At 43.1% G+C, this 11,623-nt stretch overlaps 1 protein-coding gene across 2 annotated transcripts in view; it reads left to right on the top strand.

Moving 5' to 3' along the window:
- Nucleotides 1-65: 65 nt before the first annotated feature.
- The window catches only part of atad2b (ATPase family, AAA domain containing 2B), a 78,181-nt gene continuing 66,623 nt past the window's right edge, over nt 66-11,623 (top strand). For both annotated transcript variants that reach the window (XM_004918187.4, XM_002935984.5), the window contains exon 1: nt 66-351. In XM_004918187.4, coding sequence (XP_004918244.1) covers nt 241-351 — 111 coding nt within the window. In that variant the 5' untranslated portion in view covers nt 66-240. The remainder of the gene's footprint in view (nt 352-11,623) is intronic.

The following is an 11,623-nucleotide window of genomic DNA, read 5'->3' as shown; positions in this document are numbered from 1 at the left end:
CTCCGGGCGGCTCCGCATCCCAGTCATGTGACACCCGGCATTTAACAACCATAGAGTTGTTGGCTAATAGCGCCACCTAGAGAGTGGAGGAAAGAGCGGCGCGTCTGGCTGAGGAGAGAAAGGGAAATGGCGGCCGGCGGCGGCTGTGCCTGATCCGAGGGAGAGAAAGACAACGAGTGGCGCTGCCCCGGGGCAGCCGATAGGAACAGGGCAGGGTGACAGGGCAGCGAGGCTGGGAACATGGTGGGGACCCGGCGGAGCGCTCTGCTCAAAGGCTCAGACGAGAGGTTCATCTCATCCCGCACCCGCTCCAGCCAGAACCGGCCCCGGCCCGCCGGGAAGCCGGCAAAGGTGAGAGGGGAGCCGGGGAGAGCTGTTACCGCACTTGTTCTACGTGGCTGTAGTTCAAGGATAAGCGGCGTGCTGCGCCCCGGCTGTTGTTCTACTACAACTCCCGCTGCAAGTGACATTCCAAGGCTGGCAGGGAATGCTGGGAATTGTAGTGCAACAGCAGGCGGGGAGCTGCCGGGATCGCTTGACGGATCTGTTGACAGTCATACAAGTGGCGTCTTTGTGTCGGTGTATGTTCATAGGGCTGCTGTGAAATTCCCTTATTAAATATATCTCTCTGCTTTTAATTCACCTTCTGTTCTCTGTTCTGGTTCTCTGCCTCCCTGTGTAACTCTCTTCAACTGGGGCACTTCAGCTGTTGCTCAACTACAACTCTCAGCAGCCTTTACAGGCTCAACTACAACTCTCAGCAGCCTTTACAGGCTCGACTACAACTCTCAGCAGCCTTTACAGGCTCAACTACAACTCTCAGCAGCCTTTACAGGCTCAACTACAACTCTCAGCAGCCTTTACAGGCTCAACTACAACTCTCAGCAGCCTTTACAGGCTCAACTACAACTCTCAGCAGCCTTTACAGGCTCAACTACAACTCTCAGCAGCCTTTACAGGCTTTCAGACTGTTGGTAGGTTCATGGGGGGAGGGGAGGCTAATATAGTAGCACCCACAGTGTGTCCAAATACAGTGCTTGCACCCCTTTTACTGCCCAATAGCACCCCCACCCAGGAGACCCCCTTTTACCTCTGCCCTTATAGTGGGCTTCATGTACAGGGCACTTACCCTGGGCCCCTGTGGCCCTTTGTGCCCTGTTTTCAAATGGGCTCTGTTGGGGCCACAACTCTTTGAATAGACTGTAATTGGGTGCCTGGGTATAAAGGTGGCATTGGTAGAAGGCAGAGGTTTAGGGGTTAAAGTCTGCTTAGTGCCCAGTCTAGATCGGTGGCCCCTCCAGTACATAAGTGTAGGAACTGGAGTTGAGTAGGTGCCAGGGTGCCACAGGTGCAGGGTAAACCAACATATTGTGCTTTGGCTTCACCCATCTGTATGTCTGCCCATACCCACACACTGGCATCCCTGCTGTCCAATCAGATTCAGCCCTAGTAAGGAGAGGAATAGATTCATTGTACTGGGTGTGGAGACAGTGAGGCTGGTGTGTGGGCACTGAGTGCCCTGGGCACAGCAGCTGTGAGTAGTGTGGGTGCAGTACATGCAGGGTACTGTGTGTGTAGGGGGGTTAAATGCAATCTGCCAGGGAAGAACAAAAGTTCTTGTTTGTGTCTGTCTGGGAAGGAGCTGATACAGCGCCCTCTCTGGTCACAGGCGGTATCTCCCCAAGGCAGAGCTGCTCTATATCATGTATGAGATTTGATAGGCTGCCTGTCCCTGGATTTCTCCTAACTTGTTTGGGTGGGGGGCACAGCAGGGGATTGGTCGCTGGTTTCAGTAGCCAATCAGACATTCGCTTTTAACCCTTAAACACTGGTGTCTCTTTGAACCTCCGTTTTGCTTGTTGCCATGCAAATTATCACCCTGGCGTAGATGAAAGAACCAGCTGGAAATGTACAATCTATGGCTCTGGCACTGTGGCCCATTGATTTTTCAGTCCACAGCACTAAAAGCCATTCAAGTAGATATAAAGTTTTCATTTCTTGTATTTAAGGTGTACTTGGCCTTTATCAGACTGCTCTAAACCATTTTCTGATTGGTCACCAGGCTCTGATAAGGGAGGATGTGTTACTGTGCAGAATATGAAAATATATATAAAGAACAAAGAGGGGCACTGCCCTTAACTGTAGGGCCAACTGTCCCGGTGCAGGTAAAGAAAATTATAAAGAGAGAGTGTACCAAACTCACAGGAACTTCTCAAAAAGAAAAGTGCCAAATTAGCAAACTTTTGTAAATAAACCTTTTTTTTTTTTTTTTTTTAGAAGTTCCTGTGAGTGCAGTATTTTTCTTTTTATATATAAATATAATGTATTATATCAATATATTATATTATTGTGGGACTCTTGGAATAGGCAACAGTGTTCTCCCCATTTTCATATATAAGGATTTCAGGAGTACCAGGGAGTTCTACAAACATATAATGCCTTCCCTCCCATTTATATACTGATTTATTTCCACATTCCTCACATATTTTAGAAGTTTTGGTGCATGGGGATTTTGTGTAATATGTACAGAGGCCCCCCGGAGCTTTGAATGGTGCTGTGATTGGCTCCCTCTGGCTCTCTGTGCTACTTTGGCCAATAGGATTATGTGCTTATTGGTGTTAAAACCCTCAGAGAGGTAATGTAGTACATTGTGTTACTGTCTGACTGGGGTGTGCGGGGCCCATCAGGTCTTCCACCCTAAGGACCCCCACACACCCCTGGGCCCCTGCTGATCGACCACCCACCCCTGAGTGTGCATACCTTTTACTTAACCATGATCGGGGGGGAGAGCCAGACCTTCGGATTGGGTCTGGGTTGGCGGGGCCCACCGGGTTTTTTTTCCCTGGTGTCCCATTGGCCCGGTCCAACCCTGGTTACCTGTACCTCCAGCAGGGAAGGGGTTAAACCCGGGCTCTGAAGGTGGGGCCCTTGGTCCTGCTAGCCGAGGACACAAGGCAGCACAGAGCTTTCAGTTGGATTGCATGTTAATCTGGGTTTTACTTACAGCATCCAAGTTCATCTGGGGGCAGCGCATAACTCAGCCTCCAGTGTAAACAAAGGGCCAGCTGCTGAGCAGGTTGGTGCGGCGACCCCTAGTGCCCACTTCCTGGAAATGCAGCACCACCTTGCGAAATCCTGACTTTGCTCCTTTATTGTGTGTAGTTCTACTCTGCGAGCTGTGGCTCTCTGGCTCTTGCGGAACTACAGCTCAGCGTAATCACAGCTGTTAGACCAGTGGCTTATAATAGAAAAGGAATAGAATTGCCAAATAAAGGGGTAAATTCACTGTGCAGTTGACACTTAGTTTGATTTTTGTAAGATTATTGTACTGCACTGTGGAATCTGTTGGCGCTATATAAGTAGTGTCAGTAATACTAATAATACAGTTGATTGTAATTTTTATTTTCTATTACAGTTTTTGTTATTTTGTCATGTGACTCAAGCTTGTAACTTCTATTGGATAGTAACCATAGGGGCCCCGCAGTGCTTCTGCTCCAAGCATTGTAGTGATTTATTGTTGTTGGGATGGGTGTCCTTGTTTCTGTTCGGCTGTAAAACTCCTGCTTCCATTTCAGAGGGGAACACAATACGTTTTATTTGAGGGAAAGGCAATCTAAATCTAACTATAATGCTCAGCTTTGGTGTTTGGCTTTTGGGATATGCTGTTTATTGGTTCCGTAGTCACTTTATCATCTGTATTCACATTTGGTCACTTGTTTGAGTGGTTTTATACTGATCATGTGATTCTCATTGAATTCACTTGGAGACAGCGGGGTTGATTTTGGACATTTTCACCAAATTGCCCCATAGCCCTAGAGGTTGAATTATTGACTTTAATCACATACATTTGTCACAATGTAAATACCTTATGTTGAAGCAAGTGAATGCTTGTAGGTGCTCTGTGCCTCTATAACCACATGCATTATGGCCTAATAGAGTTTTCAGAACTTTATTAAGCAAAGCAGCCAGTATGGTAGCCCATACACCTTAGAAATACAGATATACATGTAAATATTGGCACCCTTGCAGATTAATATGTGCCAGTCTCTGTAATTTTGCTCCACTGTCCCCTTGAGCTTTAAATGGCAGTGATTTACCTGGTTATATGTTAAATCCAACACACTTCTCGATACAAACCCCAGCAGGCTGCTGTACATGAGTATGCATACAGCAGCCCAATGCTTTTAGAGAAGCACAAGCTGGAATTTGTTTAGGGTTAAGCTGCCCTTTAATTTCCTCTCAGCAGGGATTGTGGCTTTAGAAGTTGAGTGTGTCTGTTGTGCAATTCAGATACAAAGGTGTTCCCCTTGGTGTGTTTGTGCATTGGGAGGTGGAACGTTGTCTGTCTGGTTTCTGTGCTCTGCTCAGCCTACCATGTCCCTGACTGTTTATTCAGCTCCACCTTGTGTGTAGTTATATGCTCCTATATAGAGGCTTGCACGGGCATTGTACATTTCCCAGTATGACTCGGCTGTGTGGGTCCCTTTAATCACAATGTTTATATGGGTTCTGGGCTGCATGGAGGAAGCACACAGTGTAAGTGCCAGGGACCGCACAGCTGGGATAGAAATTCTATCTGCGCTCGGATTGAATAAGGAGAGGTCACCTAAGGTTTCACTGGAGCCCCACGCGCTGTGTGCAGAACTGCTTGTACTGCTTTCTTACTCCTTCCAGATGGGCTCAGAGCGTTATAGGGCAGGTAAACCCCAATATAGGGAAAGGCAGCCTGATTCTAATCTACATTTACTATACATTTTCCATGGTTTTAAAGGGGTGCTTCACCTTTAAGTAAACTTTTAGTGTGTTATAGAATGTATGTATGTATAACTTTATTTATAAAGCGCCACAAGGGTACGCAGCGCTGTACAATCTTACAGAATACAAAATTACACACAGGGAGGACAAGTGTTATAATAAATAAATACAATAAATATATTATTATATGTGCCATGTTGTATGAGACACAGTAGGAAGAAGGTCCCTGCCCCGTAGAGCTTACAATCTAAGTGGTTGGGTAACATACAGGCACAAAGAATACCCTATTCCTAGCAACTTTGCTGTAGTTTTTTATTTTTTTTTTAGTTTTTGAATTATTTAGCTTTCAAATGGGGGTCACTGACCCAGCAGCCAAAAAACTATTGCTCTGCTAAGGCTACAGTTTATTTTTACTTTTTATTACTTATCTTTCTATGCAGGCCCTAATCTATTCATTTTCCCAACTCGTTCATCTACTGCCTGGTTGCTAGGGTGATTTGCATACTAGCAACCAGATACCTGCTGAAATACCAAACCGGAGAGCTGCTGAATAAAAAAAAAAAGCTAAATAGCTGAAAAAACTCCATAAAAAAAAATGAAGACTGGTTGCAAATTATTAGAATATCAATGTCTAAATCATACTAAAAGTTAATTTAAAGGTTCTCTACCCCTTTAAAGTCACGTGTAAATATAGTTGCTACTGGGGACAGGATTTGCATGTCCCTTTCTGTACAATGTAGCAGAAGGCAACTTTGCCTGAATGTACTGACTGTCAGCTGGCTGGCTTCTGCTACATTGTTTCAACCACCAGGGTGGAGAACAGCAATGGACAAAGACTGGCTTTGATAAAGAGTTAATCTCAAGCTGCAGGCATACCTTCAGTTCTCTCAATGGTGCCCTTAAGTCTCCCCATATTTCTCCCATTCAGATGATCAGAAGCCTCATAGGAAAAAAAAACTCTGAGCTCTGTAATGAAAGTTCCCATAATGCCTCGCTCCTGCACCAAGACCGGTGTACATGCTCAGTTAGTAAGACTATGAGTCAGCTTCCTGCTGATTGGCTCAGATCCACATTCCTAAGGGGGGAGGGAGTTTTTAGCATTCTTGAGGGAGGGGGGAGCAGGAGAGGGATATAGCTGCGTGTCTCTGGCACAGGAATACAAAGACAAGAAATCCTGTTTCTTTTGATAGAGGACTCAGTGCAGTGTTTCTGTGAGTGCTTATGGCTGTATTTACATAGACCTTTCTGATAAAGCTTACTTACCTTCTCCTTTAATAACAAATATATTTGCCATTGCTGTCTATGGGAATGCTGGTTAGAACTGCAACATTCTTGGCTAGGCAATACTTTATTTTCAAATGTTTTGTTTTTATTGGTTTAGATATGTCATAATATGACATGAAATAGTTGGCAGACGCCGGTCGTATGAAAGTAACTCCCATTGTAGGCCCCAAGGATATCGGCAGATACTCGGATACATGCGCAGATTTTATCCTTATCCGACCAAACGTTTCTAACCTAACATTGCTATATAAATCAGTAGCTGTTCCTTGCCATTCTCTGCACTGCTTATTCTGACTATTAAACAAATGTAGCAGGAGCCTGCTGATTACGATTTAGGACGTGTGCAAGGCATTATGAAAAATGGAGTCTTCTCTGAAGGAGGAATGACTTTTGCTGCATCGTTTCAAGAGTCAGAACCAGCATTGCAGAAAAAAGATCAGCCAATACTGCTTTTGATTGCAGTTACATTTACAAATAAGTTTCATGTACACTGGAAACTTAATTAGAATTATATTTACTTTCATTAGGCTAACTTTTGTTCTAAGGTTTACTTCCCCTTTAACTGATTAAGGATTTGCTTATTGTCTTGATTCCGTTGGCTCCTAACATTGCGACTAGCAAGCACGTTACTATGGCTCTGGTGTATATAGTACCTGTTGTTACAGCGTGCTGCCTCTACATATCCGTGTTCTTGGCTCTTACTGCCTGTTGTGCCGCTGCCAGTACGGATTTTGCCAAGTCAGGCTGCAGATCATGTCCATGATCGGTGTCATGGTTGGAAGTGGGAATCGTAGCTTTCCTACAGTGCTAGCGCGGACTTGGCTGCACTTTCTTAACTCTTCCTGCTTGTGCCAGAATATGGAAATACTTGTCATAAACCTGCACCGAGCACCATTTAAAGGGCAATTATACCCTAAAGTATGCCCAGGGACACTGCTGCTTAAGTGAAATGTTTTTGGCCAGCAGTCATGGGTTTCTTAAAGTTAGTTTTATTTGCTCCCAATAGTTCCATTTTGGAACCTTTGTATGGGTATATGTCAACAAATAGTTATTAAGGGGAACAATGAATTGTATGTATGTATAACTTTATAAAGCGCCACAAGGATACGCAGCGCTGTACAATCTTACAATATACAGAATTACACACAGGGAGGACAAGTGATATAATAAATAAATACAATAAATATATATAAATGCACAGGGAATAAGTGCCATGTGGTATGAGACACAGTAGGAAGGAAGTCCCTGCCCTGTAGAGCTTACAATCTAAGTTCTAAACAACTTCCTAATACATGTTCATTAAATGTTTTCAGTGGTTTTTAAGTTGTTTGCAAAATAAATTTTTATCAAAGTGTCTTTCTGTCACTTTTTCGTCTCTTGGTCTGACTTTTGAAGCAATGTAGCAGAAATCACTTCTTCAGGTTTGTGAATCCGCTGACTTGTGCTCCATTGTTTCTAGAGTCAGAACCAGACGTGCCATAAACAGCCAGATACTGCTTTAAACAGCATTTACATTTACAATATACAGGTATTGGACTTATTATCCAGAATGCTCTAGACCGGATAAGGGATCTTTCTGTAATTTGGATCTAACTGCCATAAGTCTGCCAAAGAATCATTTAACCATGAAATAAACCCAATAGGGCTGTTCTGCCCCCAATAAGGGGTAATTATATCTTAGTTGGGATCAAGTACAGGTACTGTCTTATTACAGAGAAAAGGGAATCATTTAACCATGAAATAAACCCAATAGGGCTGTTCTGCCCCCAATAAGGGGTAATTATATCTTAGTTGGGATCAAGTACAGGTACTGTTTTATTATTACAGAGAAAAGGGAATCATTTAACCATGAAATAAACCCAATAGGGCTGTTCTGCCCCCAATAAGGGGTAATTATATCTTAGTTGGGATCAAGTACAGGTACTGTTTTTATTATTACAGAGAAAAGGGAATCATTTAACCATGAAATAAACCCAATAGGGCTGTTCTGCCCCCAATAAGGGGTAATTATATCTTAGTTGGGATCAAGTACAGGTACTGTTTTATTATTACAGAGAAAAGGGAATCATTTAACCATGAAATAAACCCAATAGGGCTGTTCTGCCCCCAATAAGGGGTAATTATATCTTAGTTGGGATCAAGTACAGGTACTGTTTTTATTATTACAGAGAAAAGGGAATCATTTAACCATGAAATAAACCCAATAGGGCTGTTCTGCCCCCAATAAGGGGTAATTATATCTTAGTTGGGATCAAGTACAGGTACTGTTTTATTATTACAGAGAAAAGGGAATCATTTAACCATGAAATAAACCCAATAGGGCTGTTCTGCCCCCAATAAGGGGTAATTATATCTTAGTCGGGATCAAGTACAGGTACTGTTTTATTATTAGAGAAAAATATAATTAACATTTTTAATTATTAGATTAAAATTATGTCTATGGGAGATGTTCGTTTCCGTAATTGGGAGCTTTTTGGATAATGGGTTTCCGGATAACCGATCCCATACCTGTACAATAAAAATTCTTTATTTACACTGTTTTTTGTGGTCCCACCAATATATAAAATGTAATGCATTTTCTTGACTTTAAATTTTCCATTCTTTACTGGTTCCCTGAGAAACAGAAATTGGGGATTCTACAAAAAAAAAAAATTTGGGAGGTCATCCATTTTAAGTACATTTTAATTCATTTAAACAATGTAAGATATTGCCCTTTATCTAAAAAGTTTTTTTTTTTTGTGATCTTCCAAATGGTTAAGTTAGATGGTTACTTTGTACGCAGTTGTGTAAGCTATACTTCCCCTTTATATAAACGTATGTGCATATGTGTAGCAGTACAGCAGCCGAATGCAGAGAGTGAAGGAAAGCTACAGGCTGTTAGTGAAGGTTCTATGTATATCTGCACAGTCACATGAGCTGAGATCCGCTTCTCTAGCAGAACTGGACCTTCTCCCATACGTGTGCATAGAGCCTGAGTTCACATGAGGACTCCCCTACAGTCACATGTAGTGCTCATTGCACGGCTCTCGCCCGTTCCTTATGCCAAATAAGCTTTTGTCAGTCGATCTCGTAACATTTTATGAGTGATTTTTATACAGCGTTTAATAGAGGATTCAAAAGATTCTGTGCAGTGTTATGTATGGCTGGCACACTGGGGATTGTACATTTTTGTATGTTCTGAGGCTCTGCTGTAATTTATTGCAGTGGTTGTTTAGAGCAGGGTTTCCCAACCTTTCTTACTCGTGAGCCACAGTCAAATGTAAAAAGACTTTGAAAGCAACACAAGCACCATAAAAGTTCATGGAGGAGCCAAATAAGGGCTGTGATTGGCTATTAGGCAGCCTCTATGCACCCTATCAGCTTACAGGGGCTTTATTTGGTAGGAAATCTTGTTTTTATTCAACCAAAACTTGCCCCCAAGTCAGGAATTGAAAAATAACTCCCTGGTTTGGGGACACTGGGAGCAACATTCAAGGGGTTGGTGAGCAACATGTTGCCCCTGAGCCACTGGTTGGGGATCACTGGTTTAGACTATTTGGGTTCCTGATAGGGATACACCGAATCCCAGATTCAGCCAAACCCCCGAGTCCATTTGCAAATTAGTACACGGAAGGGTTAAAGAGCACTGAACGCAGAAAAATGTTCAACATCTGTGTTTACGTGACAAAAAGTCAGGTGATTTTAAGTATTTGGATTCGGTTTGGCCAGAAGCGTGGATTTGGAATCTGAATCCTGCTGAATAAGGCAGAATCTTGGCTGAATCCTGCACCGAATCATGGATTTGGTGCATCCCTAGTTCCAGACCTTCTGTGAGCTATTTGGACAATTTTATGCAGTGATTGCTTAGGCATTGGCAAATAATGGGGCTGCAGGATCTTTGTGCTTGTACTGTACCCAGAGGTTTAGTGGCCCCATAAGGCTTGTACCACACAGAGCTGATACACACACTGCGTTTTTGCCCCAAAATAAGTGCCTTTGAGTGCAGACCCAGAAGCCTAACAGTAATGAGTCAGGACTAAAGTTGCCCACTCTTGGATCTTGTTAGAGCGTCTTTTGAGTGTCGGTGGCACTGCACATGCTCAGTGTGCTCTGGGCTGCTGTTGAGTAGCTAAGCTTAGGCTGGAAATCACGAAGCAGGTAATGAGTTTTGTTTGTCATAGAAGCTGATGCTACAGGGATGGTTTTTGAATTGTGATGCAGAATTCACTGGTGGCTGAGCTGCCAAGTAATGTGAATCTGAAATAATGACTAATTACAGGCCTTGTATTGTGAATTATATATTGTATATATCTTAGGTAAGTGACAGCAGCACAGAGCATGTTCTGGGAATCAGCAGAAACAAAGATGGGGGGCTACTGGGCGCATCGCCAGAGGCACAGATCTGCCCTGCTATAGGGCTCTGGGTGCCTTGGGCTGGTACAGAACCGTCACAGCATGATGTGTATTATTTTTAGCCTACCTCTTTGTAAACCTTTAGTTGTTTAAATCTTAAATGGGAATGTGACTGGAGTTGGGAGAGGGAATTTAGACTGCCATGATTCTCCCTAAGAGAATGTAAAATACTGTGTGTCCTGTAGGCCCTATGAGTAAAATGCCACCCATGGGTCTCTGTGTGCCAACTGGTTACAAAACAAGGCTTTGGTTTGTTAGTGTTTGTTGCTTGAGAACACAAATGTATTCAGTTTATTGTTAGTGCTTCTGGCTGCTCAACTCTAACCCCCCTCAGTCTGTTCAACACTTGAACATACTTAAAGCAAGACCATTATCTTTCTAGGCGGTGTTTTAACTATAGGAAATAGATACTGGTCACACAATGTAGTCCTGTTTAAGTATTTACAATATTTATTGATTTATAGTGTGTATATAATGAACAGCTCAGCTATACTTTGCTTCTGCCATCTTGCCGTAGCCTCTATAGATCCAGGGCTGCTCTACTGACCTTGCATATGAGCTCTGCAGCGATCTAGACCAGTCCAACTGTTTCCATGTAATGGGCCAATTGGCTATATAACACATTCCAGGGCCAGAGTCTCATAAAATGATAATGTTGTCCAAGGAAGCCATTTGGAGCTTTTGAGCAGTCAGGGGACCATAATATTTCATGGAGGGCTCCAGTTGGACAGCCTTCATCAACACAAACAGAGGAAGTTGCTAAAACAAAAAGTAGTTCTAGAGTAAAGATTAAAAATTCATTGTTCTGTTATTAATAAGTAGACAATAGGCAGATATCCGCTGAATAAAGAACATTCTTCTTATTTTTGGGGTTGGAAACCTTTTACCGCTAGTGACAGGCCATTGCCTATCAGATTAAAGGCTGGCACGTTAATCTACCATTAATCTAACACCGCGGTTCTCAACCTGTGGGTCGGGACCCCTTTGGGGGTCAAATGACCCTTTCACAGGGGTCTCCTAAGACCATCGGAAAACACATATTTCCGATGGTCTTAGGAATAATTTTATGGTTGGGGGTCACCACAACATGAGGAACTGTATTAAAGGGTCGCGGCATTAGGAAGGTTGAGAACCACTGATTTAACACAAATAATGCTGACTAGGTTGTATGTACAGATATAGGACCCATTAT

Source organism: Xenopus tropicalis, chromosome 5 (assembly GCF_000004195.4).
Source record: "Xenopus tropicalis strain Nigerian chromosome 5, UCB_Xtro_10.0, whole genome shotgun sequence".
Taxonomy (NCBI): Eukaryota; Metazoa; Chordata; class Amphibia; order Anura; family Pipidae; genus Xenopus; species Xenopus tropicalis.
The sequence above is the reverse complement of the archived record's forward strand: the minus strand, read 5'-3'. Positions and strand labels throughout refer to the sequence as shown.